At 54.9% G+C, this 24,267-nt stretch overlaps 1 protein-coding gene across 3 annotated transcripts in view; it reads right to left on the reverse strand.

Annotated features, from left to right (window-relative positions):
- CDH23 (cadherin related 23) overlaps positions 1-24,267 on the reverse strand; it is a 363,598-nt gene that overhangs the window by 290,089 nt on the left and 49,242 nt on the right. For all 3 annotated transcript variants that reach the window (XM_028151376.2, XM_054728837.1, XM_054728836.1), the window contains exons 3-5: positions 1,349-1,491; positions 628-675; positions 423-515 (exon numbers count right to left, since the gene is read on the reverse strand). In XM_028151376.2, coding sequence (XP_028007177.2) covers positions 423-515; positions 628-675; positions 1,349-1,491 — 284 coding nt within the window. The remainder of the gene's footprint in view (positions 1-422; positions 516-627; positions 676-1,348; positions 1,492-24,267) is intronic.

Consider the following 24,267-nt stretch of genomic DNA (forward strand, 5'->3'; position numbering starts at 1 on the left):
AAGTCCCTTCCTGGGACTACAGGAAGGCCTGGGGCTGCCAGCCCACCTGTCCACGGCCCCCAATGGCTCTGACCAGAAGGAAAGAGGGCACACGCCGGTCCCTCCCAACCTCTGTCTTGTCCCTGGTTCTAGCTGGAGCTGTGGGGCTGGCCCTCTCTCAGGCACCAGACTCCCTGGTTCTAGCTGGAGCTGTGGGGCTGGGCCTCTCTCAGGCACGAGACTCCCCCCAACCCACTCTCCTGGACAGCAGATGGGCCCATACCCTCGGAGGTGCCAGCCTGTTCAGCCCGCCCAAGCAGATGCCTGAGCTGAGGTGTGGGCAGAAGAGGAAGGGTGGACATGCCCTTGCCCCAGCTGACTCTTCACCCCATTCCCAGAAGCAGGTCCCCAATGTGCCCCAAGTGTGACCCAGCGGCTCCTACCTCAGGGATGCGGACACTGTAGGGCTGATTGTGAAATGTGGGCGCGTTGTCATTCACGTCCCCGACCTGAATGTTCACCTTCCGCGTGATCACCTGGCAAGAGAAGGGCGGGGAGTCGGCGTTGGCTTTGACCTCTAGCTTCTTTCCACCCCAGGGGCCCAGGGACAATCCTCTCAGGGCAGCAGGGGCTTCAGGGGATACTCACCCCCTGGTGGTCGCTGACAGAGAACTCCACCGTGAACTCGGATTTGGTCTGAAAGAAAGGAGAGGGAGGGGGAGGGGAGTTAGAAAGATGTGCTGATGTGCTGAGGTCCTGAGTCCTGAGCCCCGGGGGGCTGGTCTGGGACTGGGTACCCGAAGGCTTTCCTAAAAAACAAGCCTTGCCCCTTGGGTTGGGGAAGCAGGTTCAGAGCAGGGATTCTACCCATAAAAGAGCAACAGATTGGAAGTCAAGAGTCGGGTTCTAATTTGGACTCTGCCTTTAAATGGCTGTGTGATCTTCTGTGGCCACTTCCTCAAATGTAAGGAGAAAGGGGGGTGGGGGTTTTGTCCAAGCTCTTACCTTAATTTGCTAAGGGCTACAGAGTCATCAACTTCTGCATCCTTTAGGGGGACATTTGTTGGGGCAGGAGTAGACTTATACTAGTATACCCCATGGAGCCCCCATTCTACAGGGGATGAGCTCAGGATCACTATCCCTCTTGCCTACCCAATGTTGCCCTTCACTTGGAGACACCCCCAACCACCCATTCCAACCCCAAATCACTGCCTCTTGAAGAGGGACCCCATTCAGGCAGGAAGATGCTGCTTCAGGGTCAGGATGGGGCCTCAGAGGAACACCCCTAAAAGGTGATGACCCATCCTCCCCCAGGGTCTGTTCCTACCCTCCAGGAAAGGACTGAGGCAGGGGTCTTGGCAGGTCATACCTCTCTGTCCAGTGGCTGCCGGAGCCACACCACACCTGTGTCAGGCTCCACAGCAAAGAAGCGGGAGGCCTCCTCACCAGACACGCCAAACACCAGGGGGTCATTGTCCATGTCTCGGGCCAGCAACTGGGTCACAGAGGAACCTGGAGTAGCCAAGGGAGAAAGCAGAAGGCACAAACAGGAGGTCAGTCCACTCCTCATACCTTGCTCAGGTCGCTGAATCCCAGTAGGAGCAGCCACCCAGGAGATCCCCGGCAGGTCACTGACTACTGCAAGCCGTCATGTGTGCTGGGCTCTGACCCAGGCTCCCCTGGCCACAGGTCACAGTGTGTACACGCTTACAACAGGAAAACATCATTTGCCATGTTCTGGGTGTGTAATGGACAGCTGTGACTTCTGCCTGCCCCCCTCCCTTCTAATTTTAATTTGGAGGCTCCCTTCTCCAAGTGGCTCAGATGAGAACAGGGGCCCAAACTCTCAATTCTAATGTGCCAAGATGGCCACATAACTCAGCCCTAGCCAACCAGAGGATTCCATCTTCCTGGTCACAATGATTGGCTCAGGGATAAGCATGTGACCCAAGCTAGCCAATCAAAGCTAACCCTGGGACTTCTGCTGGAACTACTGGGAAAGAGGAGCTTTCCTGCCACGGGGGTTGCTAAAGTGGCACCGCTAGCAGCAGTCTTTGGCGCCACACAGGAAGAGCCTACTTGAGAATAAGACGAACAAGGAGGGAAACAGGGGCAAATTGTGCATGGAGAGAGATGGTGTGAGGGTCTGCAGCCAGCTGTGCCTGATATTAGCTCCATCCTTGGGACTTCTCAGCTACATGAACTAATAAATCCCCACCCCCCACCCCCCACACACACATATGCACCTTTTTTTTCTGCCTGAGTCAACTGAGCTGGATTTTAGTCTTTTGCAAATGGAAGCAACCTTTCTAACTCAGAATATTTTGCAAAACCTGCCATTCATTCAACAGTGACGAGGTGCTGGCCTGTGGTAAGCACTGGATACACAGAGGTTAGGAAGATGTGGCCCAGCCTCTAGGAACTCCAGTCTAGCACTGGGTGGCGAGATCTAGTTCTTGTTCCCAAGAAAAAGATGGAGCGTCACCCTTCACCAGGAAGCAAAGCCCCGGGCAGAGTTCACCGTGAGCACCAGGATCCTGGCCTACAGCACCGCCTAAGCAGTCCCAGTGCAAGGTATCATCTCCGGGGGTCACAGCCCTCCCTAGGCGGCCTTCAGGTAGGCTGACCAGTCACCCTGGTTTGTCCAGGACAGAGGCAGAGCACATACTAAAACCAGGAGGTCCTAGGTAACTGGATCATCTGGTCATCTTAGCTTCAGGCGGTCCGTATACCCCCAGGAAGTGTGCAAACTCTTAGGAGTCTGCAGAACGACAGTGGCATTTTGTGCAGAGAGGGTCTATAGTCTTCATCTGATTCTCAAAGGACTGATTAAATTAGAACCATGGCCTTGGGCAAATCACTTCTTTGAAAGCTTCAGTTTACCCTATCAAATGGGACGGACACTCTTTTGCAAATACTGACTCTCATATTTATTGAGTAGCTCCAAATGATCAAACTAAGTAAGGAGGGATTCCAAACTCTGGAAATATTATCTAGAAAAGAACACTAATGAGCTCTTCTAGGCGAACTTTTAAAAGGACAGTTCTAACATGACAATGATAGCTAACATTTCTGAACACTAACCACACTCCAGACACTGGGCTAAAGGATTTCCGTGTACTATATAATTCAAACCTTACTGTTCCTCTCCCCATTTAACTGGTAAGGTAACAAGGAGTGATTAAGTAATTTACAACAACCACAAAGTTAGGAATGGCAGAGCTGGAATCAAAGCCTGGGCACTTGGCCGAGTCCACGTTTGTTACCACAACTTTACACTTCTCAACACTACGCTCTGTGAACGCAAGATTCAGGACTTCCAGACGTGACTCTAGCAGACCCCTCACTCAGGGGTGGGGAGCATCCGGCCTATGGGCCATACAAGTCCCGGGAAATCATTTGCTCTGGCCCTGCCAAGGCAACTGCAGGCAGGACTCGAGATTCAACAAATCTCGGAGCTTTTTTCATAGCGACATAAATTTATATTAAGTGAATTACATTAAGCAAATGATGTTATAAATATCCAAATGGTCCTTGGCAGAAAAAAGGTTCCCCACCCCTGCCTTAACTGGAAGCCCAGCACTTGGAAAAAGAAGATACAGTATGGGACAATCATTGGACTGTCATGATATGCCAGACACAGTGCCAGGCCCATTCACAATTCCTCCCAGCAGCTCTGTTTGGCAGTCATCACTATACCCATTCTACAGATTAGGAAGTTGAGGCCCAGAGAGGCAAAACAGTCTCTCCATGGTCACAGCAGAGTAGGACACGGCAGCATCCAAGGGGAGGTCAGGAGGTGAGAAGCAGGTGATGATGGGAGGAGGTGAGAAGTGAGAGAAGGAGGAATGAAATCACGGAACAAAGTTGAAACAACCTGAGAGACTTTGTGGGGAACCCAATCTTCCCATTTTAAAGATGGAGAAGCAGTTTTCCTAAAGTACAATGATGAGCAACAGAGTCAGGACCCAAACCCAAGTTTCCAGACTTTCAGCCTCCTGGTACAGTGCTCTTTCTAGATGAGGAAGGGGGCGTGGTGACGTCATAGAGAAACCAAGCACATCTTTCCAAGCATCTGTGCTGCTCGGTGACAAGCAGCTATTTTACACTAAAGCAAATGGGAATATATTGGGAACACAATGTAACACTTAATCTATTTTTAAAGACATAACCCAAAACTGTAAAAGACTTTCCAATCTCCTCCAGACTTCCAGGGATACGCACTTCCTTTCCATTACCCTCAAGGGTCCTTCAGTGACAAGTTTGTGGAACACTGAGTTATTTCCCGATGCCTCGGGGAAATTCACATGAGGGAACCGAGGCCCACCAGGGCCCTGCTTATCCACAGTACACAACGAGTCCACGGCAGCCCCCTTGGACTAAACACTTCACCTGCCAGCCTCCTTCAGGGCTCAGCCCAGGAGGTTTATGGGGCCAAGCTCTGGCCGGCCAATGGGATTCTGGGAAAGCCACACTGGCCCTCCAGCCAAGGTCCCACTACTCAGCCCAATATCCCAAATGGCTCTCTGAGGCCCGAAGCTCAGGCCCTCCCAGAAAGGGGTGGGGGTGGGGGACTGGGCAGGACAGGGATGGGGCCATCAGCTGCTGTCACCCACCCTGTAATTTCCTGGACTTTTATCCATTTTCCCCTCAATTATGTGCTGCTCAAAATGGTCCTTTTCGGTTTCTTCACGGCTCTTGCCTGCTCACGCCTTCTTTGTGTCCCAGGTAATTGCTAGTGACCTTTTCTAAGTGTACTAATTAAAGGTACCGATTTAATATTATATTTAAGACAAGACGCCCTGCAATTTTCCAGCTGGGCACATCTCCCCTGCCAGCGCGGTTCTGCCACCCTGCAGAAGCTGGGCATAGCTTTGTCTCCAGGACAGAGGCCTTGTTTCCCCCAGGGAAGCTTCCAGCAACCTCTGTTGTACCGTTCATATAGAAATGAGGCCAAGATGGGGGGCCCGACTGCAGCCCCAGGCACAGAGAAGCAGCCACTCAGGAGACCCATCCCTGACCATGTGACCTGGAGTACACAGGCCACTCTGGGGTTGTTCCTCACTTGAGAAACAGACAGTGTACTCTGCAACCCAGGCTGTGCAGCACCTGGAGTTCGTTTGTTCCTTCCTTCCTTGCTGTGGCAAAATACATATAAATGTATCATTTAAATCATTTAAACTGTATAATTCTTAATGTGTTTCCAGAATATTTTCATCACCCCAAAAGGAAACCCCATACCCATTAGGCAGACACTCCCCCATTCCTCCTCTCCTCGCCCGTGGCAACCACTAACCTTCTGTCTGTCTACGGATCAGCCTGGTTTGGACATTTTGAATCCTATGTGGTCTTTGTGCCCGGCTTCTTTCACTCAGCATAATGTTTCCAAGGTTCATCCATGTGGTAGCACGTATGAGTACTTACTAGCTTTTTATGGCTGCATGGATGTACCACATTTTGTTTATCCATTCCTCAGCTGATGGACATTCGGGTTGTTTGTATTGTGCACAGTGCTGCTATAAACATCTGTGGACGAGGTTTTATTGAAACACTTGCTTTCAATTCGTTTGGGTATCAACCTGGGAGTGGAATTGCAGAGTTTTATGGTAATTCTACATTTAACTTATTGAGGAACCACCAAATTATTTTCCACAGCAGTTGCCCCATCTACATTTCTACCAGTAATAGATGAGGCCATAAGAGGATAATCAGTGATTCACAGGGGCTCGGCGCCCCTGCATGGTGGGAGCTGGACAGCGCTGCAGAGCTGGTGCTATTGGCACCACGCCCACTACGCCTTACATAACCATTATCACACACACCTGCCCAGTCTCCCACTGCCAGCCTGGGGCTCTCACCAGCAACTGCTCCACGCACACACAGGACAGACCGGAAGTGCCAGGGAACTGTCCCTGGGGATAGCACTCAAGGAATGACTGATTAAGACTGTGGATAAACGCCCCGGCTCCCTCACCTCTCAGGGGCTGGCTCAGAGGTCATGTTCTACGCTGGCCCTTAGTGACCCCAATGGGGCTCAGCTCTAGTTCTCACCCTGGTGACTCGGTTGATATGCATCTGTATGGCTTCCTCCCCTTCCTTGTTTCAGGTCCTCACTCCCCACCTGTGTTTCCTGGAATTCTCTCCCCAATGCACTATTTGTACTTGGGTCCTCATCACACGGTCTGCTTCTCGGGGAACCCACATAAGACGCTCCCTAAGACCTTGGCATCAGACCCACCCAGGGAGCTTGTTACAATACAGATTCCCAGGCCCCACGGACCCAGCTGGCCAGTAGAGGGGAGCCCAGAACGTTAACTTTTAGACAGTAGTCCCTACTCTCCCTGCAAGAAACTCTGATCTAAGCCAGGTTTGGAAGTCCTGAGATTTGTTTATAGCAGAATGGTATTCAAATATTTAACAATGGGCACAGTGCAGGCATCAAACAATCAGAGAGGACGCTGGCCGTGAACAACTGGACGGGTAAGTGCTGCCTGTAAGTCAGCCTGGTTTATGGCTCACATTCTAGATGCAAAGAAAAGCTCCTCAGGTCTCGGGATGATTTAAAAGCTGGGTCTTGGGGCTCTTGGCTCAATCAGTGCTGCTGGAGGGCTCCCTGCTTTTCAAAGCCTCCCTGCCCTCACAGGGAAGGGCCACCCCGTGAGGCCCGCTAGCCTTCCACTGTGTGCCAAGCCAGGCCAGGCTGGCCCCAGCCTAACCGCATGGGTGGAAAGTGGAACTCTGAAGAACTGAAATCGCTGTACACCCATGTTCACAGCAGCATTACTCACAATAGCCAAAAGGTGAAAGTAACCCAAGTGCCCCTCAATGATGGAATGGATAACCAAAATGCGGTACAGACATGCAATGGAATATTACTCAGCCTAAAAAAGGAAGGAAATCCTGACACATGCTCCAACACGGATGAACCTTTCACATGCTGCTAAGTGAAATAAGTGAGTCACAAAAAGACCAGTGCTATATGATTCCACCTCCAGGGGATTCAGAGAGACAGGAAATAGAAGGGCAGTTGCCAGGGGCTCAGGAAAGTGGCGACAGGATTGCTTTATGGGCACCTCGTCCATGGATGTTTATAGCAGCACTGTGCACAATACCCAAGAGTTTCAGTTTGGCAAGGTGAAAGGAGTTTTGGAGACTGGTTGCACAACAATGTGAATATACTTAACACTAATGAACCGCACATTTAAAAATGGTTACGATGGTAAATGTTATGTGTATTTTACAATTAAAAAATCAAAATTTGCCCGGCCGATGTGGCTCAGTGGTTGAGCGTTGATCTATGAACCAGGAGGACAAGGTTCAATTCCCAGTTGGGGCATATGCCTAGGTTTGGGGCTTGATTCTCAGTAGGGAGCGTGTAGGATGCAGCCAATCAATGATTCTTTCTCATCATTGATGTTTTGATCTCTCTCTCCCTCTCCCTTCCTCACTGAAATCAATAAAAATATATTAAAGACGAAAAACAAAAACTTAAATCATGTCCAAAGTCCTAGCCCAGGACCACACCTCCCACCGGCTCTCATACAGGCTCCCCAGGCTTACCTTTCTCAGCCCCATGGCCTTCCTTCTGTTCCTGAACAGTTGGTGGCTGCCTCTGGGCCTTTGCCCTGGCTGTGCTAAGAACGCTCCAACCTGAGGTCACTACGTGCTGCTCACTGTTCATCTCTCAGACCAAGAATGACCATCTCAGAGAGGCTGTCCTTCTATACTCGATCACACAGAATCTATCTGAAGAGGCATCTGTCACTCTGTGTCCCCGCACCCTGAGGTACTGTCTTCACAGCCCTCCCTTCCCTGAGCTGATCTTGTGTATTCACATGACTTGCTGACTGCCTCTCTCAAGACCCTGGGGCAGCGGCCTGGCCCATCATGTTCCCTGTTCACAGGGGCGAGGTGTATCGCCAAGCTAACCTAGGAGCTGGCATCCCTGAGGCACCCATACAGAGTCAGTGGGTAAATGAATGAATCCTGCCAACTGCCTCGAGGTGTGAGAAGAAGATAGCCTCCAGAAGTCATGAAACTCTCTGAGCCGCGACGAGAGGAGAGAGTATAGCAAGTTAATTCTTAATTATGTACACTAATGGACAGGAAAAAGCCTGGCTAATCAAAACCTAATAATGCCCAAGCAGTAGCACTTGGCTTCGGATGCAGGCGGAATGATAGTTGGGCACTGGCTGAGCCCCAGTCTCTAAGGAACTGGCCCCGCACGCCCTCAGGAGGCCCAGCAGCCCCGCCTGGGACAGTATACCCTGTCCTGGAGTCCAGGGGCTCAGGGTGGAATGGGGATCTGCTCAGTGAGCTGCAAATGCTCCTGAGAGATGCAGGATTGGCAACGTGTCCCCCCCATGGTGGCCTCAGTCCCTGAGCAGCAGGCTACATCCATCTTCCAGGCAAGGGGTGGACAATCACAGCTTCCCCTGCAACCCTGCTGGGCCCATGCCGATCGCCGAGATGACCGTTATTACTATTATTGTTGTTATTTGCTGGGATGGCTGCATCGTGTGCTCCTGGAGAGCTGAGTCATTGGCTGCTAGACCAGGGGTGGGCCAAAACTCAGGCAGGGCAGTAGCAGGCTGCAAGGCTTGTTACTTTTTCTGGGTGGGGGAAGGCTGAAAGCTGTGTTTGTTTTCCAAACGCCAAGAGGGTGCTACAGAATGAAGGAAGGGTAAGGAGAATCCACCATGCCTACTCGTTGCAGGAACATCTTAGAGCAGACCTCTGGTTATGCCACACCCCCACAGTCCCCACAGAATTAAAACCCAGTTCCTTACCATGATGGCCAGTGCTGCTCCTGCCTGACCTCCCTCGGCTCCCTGGCCAGTCACGTTCTCACGGCAGCCCTGGGCTCAGCCAGCCAGACTGCTATCAGCCCTCCAGCACACCACAGCGTCTACACCTGCGCTGCTGCTGTTCCTTCAGCCTGAAAGACCCTTCCTCCTCTCACTGCCTCGCAAATCCCAGCCATCCTCAAACGCCACCTCGGTTACACAGTTCTCTCTTCTCTGTGCTCTCTAACCCTTTGTTTGTACCTCTGCACAGCAGGGAGAGACCATCACCCCTTCAAGGTGGAGACTGATGTTCTGGGATATGCTTGGCAAATCTTCCCAGCTCTCTATGATTAACTATTGCACCTCTCTTGAGGCCAACCATCTGGTAGGTCCTGCCTTGCCCATGCAGACATTACTAATCAATCACAGCTCCCTTTTCTGTTGATTATCAGACCTACTAGTAGCCCGTTTGCACGAAGATTCGTGCAATAGACCTTCATTCACCTGGCTGCCTGCACCAGTTTTCTGCCGGCACCAGGGACCCAGGCCTTGGCTGTGGCCACCGCCTTCTGCCTTCTTTCAGGGTCTGGGCTTGGCCCTGGGCGGTGGCCTTAGGCTCGGCTGCACCCAGCGTCCCTGCTACCCGATCTCAGGAGCGAGCCGACCCCCGAGGTCGGCTCGCTCCTGCGATCGGAGCAGGAACCCCGCTGGCGCCCAAGGCCGGGAAACGGGAAAGCCTCGGCCGGCTTTCCCGGCCTTGGGCTCCGCCGCACCCCAGCGTCCCTGCAACGGTTTCCTGGTAGGCGTGGTTGATGGGCGTGGCTTGGGCGTAGCGAAAGTGTGGTCAATTTGCATATTTGTCTATTATAAGGTAAGATATCCAACCTCAGAATCCTTCACAGCACTGGGTTCCATGCAGTCACGACTAATCAATCCTAACAGGCACGTGAGAACAAACTTTCTGCAGTGTGACCTGAAAGGACTTCACATCAGCCCTGATTTGCTGTCCCTTCCTATCCAGGGGCCAAGGAGCTAGGGCCAACCTCTCCCCCATCAGGCTCAGGGCATTTCAGAGGAAGATAATCAGGCTTGAAGTCTACCGGCAAGCTCAGAAATAGGGACTAGTTATGGCGAAAGAGAGAACCAAAAAGTAAAGCTCCTTCTCATTTTGCAGAGGGAGGGTCAGAGGTCCTGGCTGGGAGACGGCTGCTTGGGATGGGGCTGCTCATTGGTGAGTTGAGCCAAGGGGTAGCAGATGGCAGGCCCCGACCCCAACCCCAGATTACAGGTCAGGGGTTATGACCAGGTCTTTCTGAGACTAACCACTCCTGCTCCCCATGGCATCAGGCCTTCTGCATGTCCCCCACCCCCATCAGGAGGGAAACCCACCCTCCTCCTCCCGGTCCGGAGGGGCCTGGCTGCTCTGGCCTGGTCTCTGCCAGAGCCAGGTGCTCCTGCCCTCCCCTCTCCCCGGGGATGGGCCCCCAGAGCCTGGGCTGGCCTTGGAGCCTGCATCTCATTTGTCTCTCCTCTGGGATAAGACAGGCCAGTTAAGTGCCTTGATTCCTGGGAATAATCTCATTTGTCTTAGGTTCCCGCTTCCCGCTCTCCTGCCTTCAGTCAGGCTCCTTCCCTCTAGTTAACCTGGATCTTGAACTTGATTTGACCTCAGGGGAACTTTTTTCCTGGTGTCCTAGACCCTGCCTACATGCACCTAGAGGAAGCCAGAGCGAGATCTGGCCCCGACCCCTATCTCCCGAGACGCGGGTGGCCTCTCTGCCCTGCACTGACAACGCCCTCACTCTCATCAGAAAACCCTTGCCCTGGATAAAGGGAGCTGTCTGTCTCCAAAACCCGAAGGCCACCTGCACACCCTCGCTCCTGCAGCTCAGTCCACTGGAGGAGACACATGACCGAAGGGAAAGGAAACTAGCATTCGCTAAGCACCCGGGGGCGCCCAGAGCAAGCCGACCAAAGATGCGTTTCTGTGCTGTGCGGATTGCTTTGAGCTAAAGGCAATTTCCGCTCCAGGCTCAAGAGAACCTGAAGAGCTACCTAGAAGACTCTGAATTAGGGGCCTTGACCATACTAAGAGATGGTCAGATAATCTTCTGACCCACCTCTATGGCAGGGAAAACTTTTATTTACTAAACATCTGCTCTTCTTGTCATCCTGCAATGACCCTCTGAACCCCAAGGTGCACTCCCTCATTCCAGCTCCTCTTTCTGTCTCTGAACCGCTCCTGCCCGTGGGGTCTCTGCTTCTCTCATGGATGCAGAGTTCCCATAATAATGTATTAAATGTGGTGATTTTCTCTAAATAATCTGTCTCATGTGTATCTGAACCTTGAGGGTAGAGGAAAGTTTGTTCCACGCCCACACCAGGCACTATGCTCTATGGATGTCCTTCTCTATCATCTATTTCTCACAATGGCCCTCCAGAGATGGGTGAGTGTCCCCACTACTCATTGAGAAAACCAAGGCTTGGAGCAATAAAGTGACCTACCCAACGTCATACAGCTAGGAGGTGGCAGAGCAAGGATTTGAGCCCCTCTGCTAGCCCCACAAAGCTGACCCCCATGAAGACCCAGGTCCCCCTCATGTCTGAGGCTGCTCTGGACCCCTGGCTTACTCGGCTGGCCTGAAGGTGAGCACTTTGAGGCAGGGACTGTGGGGGTGGGGGGGTCCTCTCCATCACCCTGGCTTTCCACAGCCCACTCATCACATGGTGAATTCCAGCAACATGGTGATTTACCCTTGAGAGTCAGAGAGAGAAGTGGTTGGCCCCCTTGGGCACACAGGTGTCAGAAGGCCAAGGGGACAAGCTAATTCGCAGAGAAGGAGACACTAAACAGAGGAGGAGGATATAAACTCGGAGGCTCTGGTGGTGAGGAACAGAAGCCAATGTTGTTTTAAATTAATAAAGCACAAGAGGAAAGATCAGACATTAAATACCAATATCTGAGGGACCCGGCCCTGATCGCAGAAACCTGAGGCTGTCCTGCTTCTGGCACCGCACAGCAAACAAGAGCCATCACTGCCAAGGGCTGCCGAGCCTGGGAGCAGACACCAATGTGCTCTAAGCCCCTATAACCTAAGGCGTCACAGAGAGGTTAAGCTACTTGCCTGAAGTCACACAGCTAGCACATGGCAGAGCGGATATTGTTCAATGACCTTCCTGATCCCATGCCGCCATTACAGTCCTTCAGTCACTCGACAAGCACTGCCTGAGCTCCCGCTCTGCCCCGGGCACTGCTCTAGGCACTGGTGATACAACAACGAACAAAACAGACAGGAGCCCCTCCGTCCCGGCGCTCACGTTCAGTGGACAGACCTTCACTGCCATATGCCACACGCTCTTCCTGGCCTTTCTGGGAAGCATGAGTCTGAGCTTGGAGTATGAGCCCGGATGGATGAAGACTGTGTTCCTCCTGTCCACCTGGTTCACAGGCTGTGACACCCCAAGCCACCCATCCCCCCCCCCCAGTATGAGCACTCCTCATCCTGGCAGGGAGTTGAGGACTTGGGACATAGGATCAGAAGACCCAAAGAAGCTTCGAGAGGAAGGCGGCCTTGGTGAATTTCCTCTACTAAGGCAAAGAGAAGCAGTCAGGTATAGAACTAACAAGGCTGGCACTGGCTGGCACTCAGGCATGACTGGTGACTATGAGCAAGTCATTGACCTCTCTGAGCCTCCTTTCCCCACTGACACCATGAGGGACTGATGTCAATGGTAAAAGCACAGAGGTCCTTGGGGAGAATCAAATCCAAGCTTGACAAACAGGTTGTGGGTCATGTACCCATGCCAGTCCCAGGTCGTGGTTTCGGGGGCAATGTGTGGAGAAGGATGCCGGGGTGCATCCGAGTTCAGCAGGGAAGAGCGCTGTCATCCATAGAGCTGATGGGAGCAGGCGACGGGGAGCTATATATGTGCCACCCACTCACATTCTTGATGAGGCCAACAAGCTCATCCTACAAAAAGGAAAGCAGGGCAGGGCGGTTCAGTAACTCACCCACCGTCACCGCTAACAGCTACAGGTGGGAGAGCTGAGGCTCGGGTAGGTCCTGGCTCCCCAGTATCCTTCCCACTGCAGCACATTAAGGTCCCACCCAGTTAAAATATCTGTAAGATTACGACTCTGCTGGCCACACACTATGTAGGTGCTATGGAGGAGACAAGGGCATGATGCCTCAGCCTGCCTAGCAGGGCTTTACAATCTGGCTGAGATGCTCCGAAGCACAACAGCCAAGGTCCAGGGAAGACTGCATGCGCTTCCTGCCCAGGCACAGCAGCCGGAGCCCGCATGGCCACGGACAAAGGGGCTCTGGGATGCTCTGTTTGACCTTCCTGAGTCCTTGCAGCAGCTCCCAGGCCCAGGGGGGCTGCAGTCCTGTCACAGGGGCCAGGACAGCCAAGTGGTAGTTATCAGATTTAATAACAGTGATAATAGAGGGGTGGGCGTTTTTTTCCCTCCTCCGGAAACTTTTCAATTCATTGAACTGTTCAATTAACTTTACAAAAGGAAATGTGAAAAAATGACGGCAAATTGAACTTGACATTATCATTAAAATAAACAGAGCACTGCAGGCCATTAAAGGCTCACAGAGAGATTATCCAAACACTGGCAGGCACTGCCGACTCCCTCCAGCTCAGAGGGACCTGGCACTTCCCTCCTGCCCTGAGCTTGCACCCCCTGCCTGTCACCACTCACATGCCCCCTAGCTCATTAAGAGGCCATGCCAATGTCCCCCATCACCACAGCCCTCCAGTGTGGAGTGAACGTGTGGGGAGGGCAAGAGCAGCCACAGGAGGCCAGCCTCTGCCAACAGGCTGCCTTCTCCAAGACGGCCTTTCCTTCTGCTACACATGATGGGGTCCCTTAGTCCAGTTAGCGGGTCTAGGCCTGCCTGCCCGATAGATTCACCTGTGGCATTTTTGAAACCCAGATGCCCAGCTGTACCCCCAGACCAAGTACATCAGAGTCTCTGTGGGGAGAAGCAAGCATCAGGATTAAACACACACACACACACACACACACACACACACACACACACACACACAATAAATAAATAAATAAACCCCATAAGATTCCCAAGGGCAGCCCAAGTTGATAAGATCTAGATGATCCCTCAGGTCCCCTCAATCTTCCGTACTAATCCAAGAAACGATGATGTAGGAACACCCGCAGGTGAGTGGTTCCCAAACTTGTCAGCACCTTGGAATCCCCTGGACCTTTCAACCACCTGTGCCTGCGTCCCACACCCCAAGGTTGTTATGAATTGATCTAGGGTACAGCTAGGCTCTGGAAAGTTCTAAATCCCCAGGTGGTTCTATCATGCAGGCAAGACTGGGGATGACTGCTCTAGGACTGTAGGTGACGGTTTCACTTGACCAACGGGGAAGGCAGCTTCTGATGGATGATGCTCCTTCAGAAGACCTCACACCCTCAAATGGCTGGTGCCCCCGGGCCCATTCGGCTGAGGCCAATAGCACAGGCGGGTCAGAAAAAGGAAAAAAAAAAAATTGCTCTGTTCGCTCTTCCTGTTTCAATATTTCCAAATCCCAACACTTTCAAAAGTCTAGTTCATGGCTTTGAAGCAGTGAATCTCAGCCTGGTTCATATTTGCACCACCTGGGAGCTTCTAAAAAGAAAGATGCTCAGGCCCTACCACCGAAGACTTCCGTCTTGATTCATCGGTCTAGAACAGGGCCCAGACGTCAGTGTTTGTTATCTAGTTAAGCCTTCACTTAATGTTGCTGAGAGGTTCTGTGACTTCACTGAAATGAACGATAATGAAACCAATTTTACCAAAGGCTAATTGACATAAGCACGAGTGCCGCTCCTATGGCATCTCTATCAATGTTAACATGAAACAACACAATGAGATGGTGTTACTGGAGGAGTAATGAAGATGTGCAGCCAAGCTGAGAATCGCTGGGCCAGAGCAGTGGTGCTCAAACTTGAGCCTTCAGCAGAATCCCCAGTAGGGCTTATTCAAAAGGCAGGTTCACGGGCCCCTCCCAGTTTCCGGTTCAGAATGTGAATTTCTAACATGCTCCCAGGTGATGCTGGGGCTTCTGAGCTGGGGCCATGACTTTGAGGACCACAGGGTAACGGCTTCTATGGGCCCAGGTCCTAGCCACTTACATTCTTTTCACAAGTAATTTCTACCTTAATGTTTGACTTCAGAACTCCACCCCTCCTGTGCCCCCACTGTCCATCCCTTAGTCAGAGCCAGACCACTTCTTTCCATCTCTCTACAACAGAAAGGCAGCTAAGGAGCTAAGAAAGGTGAAACCAGAAAAGCAGGTGAGAAGACACCCTTCCCTCACCCCTGCTCTCCCTCCCCCCTCCCTCCACGAAGGACCAGAAAAGTCCCTCCGGAAATCACCTCCCCTTTGAGGAGACTCATAATTACCCACAATGATCGCAGCGCCATTCATTTTGCCCTAAAATTAATACATCACGTTGAGAATGATATCGCACTAATTTATCACAAGATTTATGAAACTTGCACTTTTTCTAATGAGATTTATGCAAATGACGCTCTTGCCACTGTTTGTGTTTTTAAAAGTTTTGACAGGGAAGTGGGGGTCCAGCCCAGCTGGTGGGGGCCCTGTCCCCACTCTTGAGGGTAAGGGAGCTCCATAGATGCTTTGGTGAGCAAGCCCCCTACCCAAGTGGGAAGCACTTGGCTCATTCCCAGTCCCATCTTTCCCCAGGTTCACCCTTCTTCCATCTGGCCTGTCCTCTCAGGGGCTCACCTGCAGCCTCAGGTGGGAAGGAGGCTCTAGGTGGTGGGGCTGATTCTCTAGGTGAGCATGGTCTCTCTCATCTAATCAGGGACCTTCCAGGCCTTCCACCTCTGAGGACAACTGTGGGTGACAGACAGTGCACCGCTAGCCAGGGTATGAGGTAAGAGAGGCACCAGGATGGGACAGTTAAGGGAGCACTCACTGTCAGGTGCTGACCCTGTACTTGCACAAGCCTCAGAGTGTCCCTAAAATTCCGTGCCCTGGGCACCTCACTTGCCTCACCCTAGTCCCAGCCTTGCCACTACTACCATTTATTGAACACCTACTGTATAATAGGCACCAGTTAACCACTTCACATGCACAGTCTCACTTAATATTTACCACAAATCTATGAGGAAGGTCTTCCCACACTCAAACGGGGAGATTAAGTCCCGGGAGGTCTAGCAACTTGCTCAAGATCACACAGCTATGAAGAAGTAGAGCCAGGATTCAAATCAGGACCATCTGACCCTGAAGATAATCTTACATTATAATAGAGTAACATGCAAATTGACCGCACCTCCGCTATGCCCATGATTGGACCTGCGAGAGGCAGGGGGCGGGACTCCAGGTGCCTATATGGCCGTTGAGAAAACCAAGATGGCGGCGGCCAAATCCTCTTAGTTCCCCGGGTCCTGGGGAGCGATGGCAACCCTAGAGGGGCGTGGTAGGGAAAAGCCAGAAGCCTCCCTGGGTCCCCGGCTGGATTGAGATGGGGGGGCGTGGCCGGCCCGGCCAGCAGCCTCCCACGGGTCCTGGGACCCATCACGACCCGGGGGGCGTGGCCGGGCACGGCCAGCAGCCTCCCCGGGGTCCAGGGCAGCATCGAGACCGGGGGGGCGTGGCCGGGCACGGCCAGCAGCCTCCCCGGGGTCCCGGGACCCATCGCGACCCAGGGGGGCATGGCCGGGCACGGCCAACAGCCTCCCCGGGGTCCCGGGACCCATCGCGACCCAGGGGGGAATGGCCGGGCACGGCCAGCAGCCTCCCGGGGGTCCCCGGACCCATCACGACAGGGGGCCTGGCCGGCACGGCCAGCAACCTCCCCGGGGTCCTGGGACCCATCGCGACCCGGGGGGGCGTGGCCGAGCACAGCCAGCAGCCTCCCCGGGGTCCCGGGACCCATCGCGACCCGGGGGGGCATGGCCGGGCACGGCCAACAGCCTCCCCGGGGTCCAGGGCTGCGTTGCGACCCGGGGGGGGCGTGGCCGGGCAAGGCCAGCAGCCTCCCGCGGGTCCCGGGACCCATCACGACGGGGGGCGTGGCCGGCACGGCCAACAGCCTCCCCGGGGTCCAGGGCTGCATCGCGACCCGGGGGGGGCGTGGCCGGGCACGGCCAGCAGCCTCCCGGGGGTCCTGGGACCCATCGCGACCGGGGGGGGGCGTGGCCGGGCACGGCCAGCAGCCTCCCCGGGGTCCAGGGCTGCATCGCGACCCGGGGTGGCGTGGCCGGGCAAGGCCAGCAGCCTCCCGCGGGTCCTGGGCTGCATCGAGACCCGGGGGGGCGTGGCCGGGCACGGCCAGCAGCCTCCCCGGGGTCCCAGGACCCATCGCGACCGGGGGGCATGGCCGGGCACGGCCAGCAGCCTCCCCGGGGTCCCGGGACCCATCGCGACCCGGGGGGGCGTGGCCGGGCACGGCCAACAGCCTCCCCGGGGTCCAGGGCTGCATCGCGACCCGGGGGGGCGTGGCCGGGCACGGCCAGCAGCCTCCCCGGGGTCCAGGGCTGCATCGAGACCCGGGGGGGCGTGGCCGGGCACGGCCAGCAGCCTCCCCGGGGTCCAGGGCTGCATCGCGACCCGGGGTGGCGTGGCCGGGCAAGGCCAGCAGCCTCCCGCGGGTCCTGGGCTGCATCGAGACCCGGGGGGGCGTGGCCGGGCACGGCCAGCAGCCTCCCCGGGGTCCCGGGACCCATCGCGACCCGGGGGGGCATGGCCGGGCACGGCCAACAGCCTCCCCGGGGTCCAGGGCTGCATCGAGACCCGGGGGGGCGTGGCCGGGCACGGCCAGCAGCCTCCCGGGGGTCCAGGGCTGCATCGAGACCCGGGGGGGCGTGGCCGGGCACGGCCAGCAGCCTCCCCGGGGTCCTGGGCTGCATCGAGACCCGGGGGGGCGTGGCCGGGCACGGCCAGCAGCCTCCCGGGGGTCCCGGGACCCATCGCGACCCGGGGGGGCGTGGCCGGGCACGGCCAGCAGCCTCCCGCGGGTCCTGGGCTGCATCGCGACCCGGGGGGGCGTGGCCGGGCACGGCCAGCAGCCTCCCCGGGGTCCCGGGACCCATCGTGACCCGGGGGGGCGTGGCCGGGCACGGCCAGCAGCCTCCCCGGGGTCCCGGGACCCATCGCGACCCGGGGGGGCATGGCCGGGCACGGCCAACAGCCTCCCCGGGGTCCAGGGCTGCGTCGCGACCCGGGGGGGCGTGGCCGGGCACGGCCAGCAGCCTCCCGGGGGTCCCGGGACCCATCGCGACCCGGGGGGGCATGGCCGGGCACGGCCAGCAGCCTCCCCGGGGTCCAGGGCTGCATTGCCACCCGGGGGGGCGTGGCCGGGCATGGCCAGCAGCCTCCCCGGGGTCCAGGGCTGCGTCGAGACCCGGGGGGGCGTGGCCGGGGACGGCCAGCAGCCTCCCGGGGGTCCCGGGACCCATCGCGACCCGGGGGGGCATGGCCGGGCACGGCCAGCAGCCTCCCGCGGGTCCAGGGCTGCATCGTGACCCGGGGGGGCGTGGCCGGGCACGGCCAGCAGCCTCCCCGGGGTCCCGGGACCCATCGCGACCCGGGGGGGCGTGGCTGGGCACGGCCAACAGCCTCCCCGGGGTCCAGGGCTGCCTCGCGACCCGGGGGGGCGTGGCCGGGCACGGCCAGCAGCCTCCCGCGGGTCCTGGGACCCATCGCGACCCGGGGGGGGCGTGGCCGGGCACGGCCAGCAGCCTCCCCGGGGTCCAGGGGTGCATCGCAACCCGGGAGGGCGTGGCCGGGAATGGCCAGCAGCCTCCCGGGGGTCCAGGGCTGCATCGAGACCCGGGGGGGCGTGGCCGGGCACGGCCAGCAGCCTCCCTAGGGTCCCGGGACCCATCGCGACCCGGGGGGGCGTGGCCGGGCACCGCCAGCAGCCTCCCCGGGGTCCAGGGCTGCATCGCGACCTGGGGGGGCTTGGCCGGGCACGGCCAGCAGCCTCCCGGGGCCGGGTCCCCGGCGATCGCCACCCTCGCCTAAATGGCTGGTGCTGAGAGGGATCAATGGGGCCAATGGAAGGAGCAGGTGGTAGTTGACCACGGACGCCATCTGCAGCAGCTGGATGCAGAGTTCGGGTCCACGTTCTCCAGGTTGGCCTCCATGGTGCCCGTGTCGCACCCATTGTAGCCGAGTGGGCATGCTGGCATAGTAGCCCCAGCATGAGGCCAGCTTCCCAAGCCAGGCTGCGGAGGGAGGGAGGGCCTCTGGGCTGGGAGCACTCCCTGACCCCAGTGGACAGGGCACAGAGCAAGCAGCAGAGAGCTACTAGGGTTGGTGGGTGTGGTGGCCTGGCTTCCAAGAGGCTGGCTTCAGCTGCTGTGGCCTGCGCTGAGGTGGCTGGTGGTGGGGGCAACTGCGTGGGCGCATCCGTGGCTGGGGCACTGGGAGATGTGGGACTGCAGCCCAGAAAGCGAGGCTCCGGAGGACCTGGTCACCGACCCCGGGCATTGAAGCCGCCTCCTACAAGATGGATCCTAGCCTAGGTGTGTGGGAAGCAGGTTCAGGAACCTCTCCCTTTGCGGCGCCAGAGCCCAGGCCTGCCAGCGCCCCAGAGGAGACCCCCACCAGGATCGGGGGCTTGACCGGTCTCTAAACCAGGGTGGCCATTAGCCCAGGCCTGCCAGCACCCCAGAGGAGACCCCCAACAGGATCGGGGGCGTGACCGGCCTCCAAACCGCCAGTGACCCTAACCCAGGCCTGCCAGCGCCCCAGAGGAGATCCCCACCAGGATCAGGGGCATGACCAGCCTCTAAACCGCCCTCAGCCCTAGACCAGGCCTGCCAGCACCCCAGAGGAGACCCCTGCCAGGATTGGGGTCATGGCCAGCCTTCAAACTGTGGCGGCCCCTAGCCCAAGGAGGCCTCCTGGCCGAGGACGCCTGAGTCTGTTCTTGACCTAGGGCCGGGCTCTCCCCGCAAGGGACTCAGAAGCCACCAGAGTCTAACTGCCAGTCTCTGGGAGTGCATCCACTGTCCACCAAAAAGTAGGGCCATCAAACCATTCAGTCGCAGTGCAGGCACAGGTCCGTGGCTGACGGGGTGGAGGCCAGACCAAAACAAAACAGCAGAAACACCCTGCCCACCTGGGCAGGTACTGCTGTAGTCCACGTGGCCTGGGCAGTGTAGAAAGCGCTACCTTCTCCCAGGTCCTATGCTGGCACTGCCGCCTCGCTCACCCTCAAGCACCCCTGAGTCCTGACAGCAAAGTGTGTGGGGCATTCTGCAGGAGTTGTACCGTTCTGAGTGCTTTTGCCCAAAGACACACTTTGGGATGAATTCAGAGCCACATCTCATTTCCCATGAGATTGGAAGAACCATGTGAAAGGATTTTGACAAAAGCTTTCCACATCTCTGTTTATTCTTTTGAATCCATAAAATGACCTTAAAAAAAGCATCCGGGCCACCTAAGAAAGAATGCACTTTCTGGCCAGAGCATGCAGGATTCTTTTGCCCAACAGGTTAAAGGGAGCAGAGCTGGCCCAGTGGGAATGGCCCTGGTGCCCTATGAGGAGACCGGGGGAATGGGGTTGCCGAAATTCCATAAGCCTCTTGCCACCTTCTCCTTTGCAAACCACACCATCCAGATCCACCAGGAGTGGAGGCAACTGGGAATCACAGCCGTGATTTGGGACATGGTGAGCAAATCTTGAGGGGCCTCTGAAAACATCTGCAACTGATTATAAGACTGGTCTTTATTTAAAAAGAAATAAAAGAACAGCTTTGTTGAGATATAACCCATATACTGTACATGTCACCTAAAGTGTACAATGAACTGGTTTTTTAAAGTAAATTCAGAGTGGTACAACCATCACCATGCTCAATTTTTAAATATCTTCATGACCCATCCCCTCCAAAAAAAACTTCTACCCATTGGAATCACTTTCCTGATCATCTTCCCCAAAATAGATTGCACTTTAAAGGTGGGTAAAGGAAAGTTGAGGGAAGTTAAAACACTGCACAAAGGATATTGTAAGATGACAAAGCCCAAAGTGAAGATTATGTGTTTTCTTTAAAAAATATATATATTTTTAAAATTTCAGAAAGGGAGAGGGAGAGAGAGATAGAAACATCAATGATAAGAATCACTGATCAACCGAAACCGGTTTGGCTCAGTGAATAGAGCGTCGGTCTGCAGACTGGAAGGTCCCAGGTTCGATTCCGGTTAAGGGCATGTACATTGGTTGCTGGCACATATCCCGGTGGGGGGTGTGCAGGAAGCAGCTGGTCGATGTTTCTCTCTCATCGATGTTTCTAGCTCTCTATCCCTCTCCCTTCCTCTCTGTGAAAAATCAATAAAATATATTTTTTAAAAAAAAAGAATCACTGATCAGCTGCCACCCCAGGCCCCCTACTGGGGATTGAGCCCGAAACCCAGGCATGTGTGCCCCTGATCAGAATCAAACCTGGACTCTTCAGTCCACAGGCCGATGCTCTCTCCATTAAGCCAAACTGACCAGGGCCATGTGTTTTCTTCAAGTTCTGCGTGGTTGTAATGGTCCCCAAATCTATACTAATAAAAGGGTAATATGCTAATTAGAGTGGTTGTCTTCCGGACATCTTTCCAGACAAAGCCGCAGTGGCTACAAAGGCCAAGGCTCAGGCAGCCATAACCAACTGCAGTGGCAGCAGCATTGGGGTTATGGGGGTGGTGCCTCCAGAGGGAGGCCAGACGGGGGGCCAAGGCACAGGCAGTTTGGGGTGATCAGGCTGATAGGGGAGTGCAAGGTAGGGGCAATCAGGCTGGCAGGAGATCAAGGTAGGGGCGAGCAGGCAGGCAGGCAGTGGGGTTAGGGACAATCAGGCAGGCAGGCAGGTGAGTGGTTAGGAGCCAGTGGTTCCGGATTGTGAGAGGGATGTCCAACTGCTGGAAGTTGGACATCCCCTGAGGGGTCCCAGATTGAAGAGGGTGCAGATTGGGCTGAGGGGCACATCCCCTCACCCCCCCAGTGCACGAATTTCGTGCACCGGGCCTCTAGTGTTCTTATATTCAGTACCAGCCCCAAATGACTCACAGGAGGCCTTCTCTCTTCGAGGGTTTAGTAACACTGCACATCTCCAAGGGGCACATCCCTCAGACTCAGTTCCCAGAACACTGACGAAAAGCAGGAAACCAGCCCCAAGGGGCTCTGAGCAACTGAAAGTCGTGATACAAAATCTATGCACTAAATGTCAAGCTCAGTATGAAAAGCAAAGAGATGTAGTCAGGTACTCATTCAGAGCCCTCTACTCTTACTTTACATACAATTATAATTAGATTGGTTTTCTTTCCAATTCATGGAAGTATCAGGGAGGTACATCAATAATAATAAGGAAGCAATAAACAACCGCTTCTTCTGCTCACAAAGGGGAGAGATCAAAACTCTCTGAAAAGTAAGAACTTAAAATAACCCGAGTCCCTTCAGTAGCTCCTGTCAATGACAATGCATCATCATAGAGAGCTCTTCACGGTGATGTGTTCAATGATGTGCCGAGAAAGTGCTAAATGATGAGTCATCTCCATGTAAGAAGGCAGGTACTATATAATAGAGCTGAAGAATATTCCATGCAAGTCATTATAATTAAAAAAAGATTTTGTGCTTAAAGAAATGCTTCCCAAAGTGTATTTCACGAATCATTAATTCCCTTGGAGGCTAACGGTACTCCATGAAAAAGTGTTCTTTGGTCAAAAAGGTCTAGAGAACATTGCATTTAAAAAAATTGAGCAGGCTTCTCTCCTGCAAGACCTCTCGGAGCCTTTATTACACTAGCATGCATTGTGGAGCCCTACAAGGTGGCAGAGAAGGTACAGCTTTCCCCAAATTTATTTGGCCAAGAAGCACTTCCTTCCAAGAGCATCTCAAAGGACATCGGTGGTTCAGGAAATAACTGGGGGAAACATTGGGCCAGGAACTTTTCTGGATGTTTTTAGTTCAGACATATTTTTTCCTGGGGTGGGTGGAAAGATAGATGAATGGATGGGTGATGGATGAGAGGATGGGTGGGTGGGTGGATGGATAAATGAGCAAAAGAACACATGAACAAAGGAACAAATAGCTGAGTAAGCTGTTCTCACCCCAGGAGCATCTAAGAACCTCTGATATCAGAGCCTCTGAGATGGAGGGGAGCATCTGAGTACAGAGTCTGAGACCCTTCCTCCAGATGATTCAGCCCATCCCCCTGCCAGGGTGTGAGCCCCTGCTTCGTGAGTGGGGAAGCTGGGCCCCCTTAGCTGGGTGTCAGGTGGGCTGCTTTTCATTCAGGTCAAATCCTGAACACCAGAGATCATAATCATACTAACGCTAAATATGTGCATGATGCCCAGTACTTAGGAAGCACTTTCCTGGCCACTGACTCCGGGGCTTCCACTGCCACACCCCCACACCAGCGGCTGGCCAGTGGCTTCACACTCTCTTAATGTTGAAGGGATCATGGCTCAGAGCAGTGGAGTGATGAGTCCAGAGTCAACCAGTGTGGGAGTCAGAGACCCAGGTCCCACCCCTGCTACCAGCTGTGTAACCTAAGCAAGTCGCTCTACCTCTGGGCCTTGTTCCTGCCTCAGAAGGCTGTGACAAGGGTCAAGTCAGACAACATAAGAGAAAGCACTTCATAATCCCAGACATCCCAAAGAGGCTTCGGTTCCCCCACAGCAGACCCAACCAAGGCACCTCACACGCGGTGTCCTAACTAGTTGCTGATCTGGTCTGACCCTCCCACCTGACTGTGAGCACCCTGAATGCAGAGACTGTGACTCCCACTCCCTGCTGTGTCCCCAGAGCCTGGCACAGTGCCTGGCACAGGACAGGCCTTCTGCAGGTGTCTACTGAACAAAGAAGTGATTGAATGAATGAGGTGATGAATCGCTGTGTAGACACCCACTGTGGTTCTAGAGTTTGCAGGAATGTGCTTCTAATAACACGAAAAGCCATGCCAAGGACTCCATCCCTAGGAATGTCTTGCTGTCTTTGTTTGAGGGGCAGAGAAAAGAGAGCAAGAGCCAGGCAGCCTTCCCGATGCCCAGCCTGCGGGTGCCTGCCTGACTAGAAGGACGTTCTTTACCTGGGCAAGTTTAGTTTCGAATTGGGCAGAGGGGAACCTTCTGGAGTCCTTGGAAGTTCCCTTTCCATTGGAATCGGGATTCTTCTTCACACTGCCCTGTAGACAGAGCTGAAAGCTCTCTGGCCCCACACTGTGAAAATGAGGGACACTGGTGGGTAGGAGGCGGATTTAAGTAAATGAAGAGTTAAGGGTGGGCTGCAGGGGGGTCCCCTCGCTGTTTAGCCAAGGAACTGCCCAGAGATTGGCTATGTACCCACACGCGTCACCCCATGGTTTTCAGTACCCTCATCTCTGAACATTATGGGTGTGATTCACTTCTAGGGACTTGTGGGCACGACTCTGGGCTCTTTCTGTCCTCTCTCTCTGGCTGGATCTTCTTTCTTACATTGTTATCTGAAACCTGCTGGTGCTCAAGAGGCCTAGAACGGGAGGTAGAG

This window comes from Eptesicus fuscus, chromosome 17, assembly GCF_027574615.1.
Source record: "Eptesicus fuscus isolate TK198812 chromosome 17, DD_ASM_mEF_20220401, whole genome shotgun sequence".
NCBI classification, from domain to species: Eukaryota; Metazoa; Chordata; class Mammalia; order Chiroptera; family Vespertilionidae; genus Eptesicus; species Eptesicus fuscus.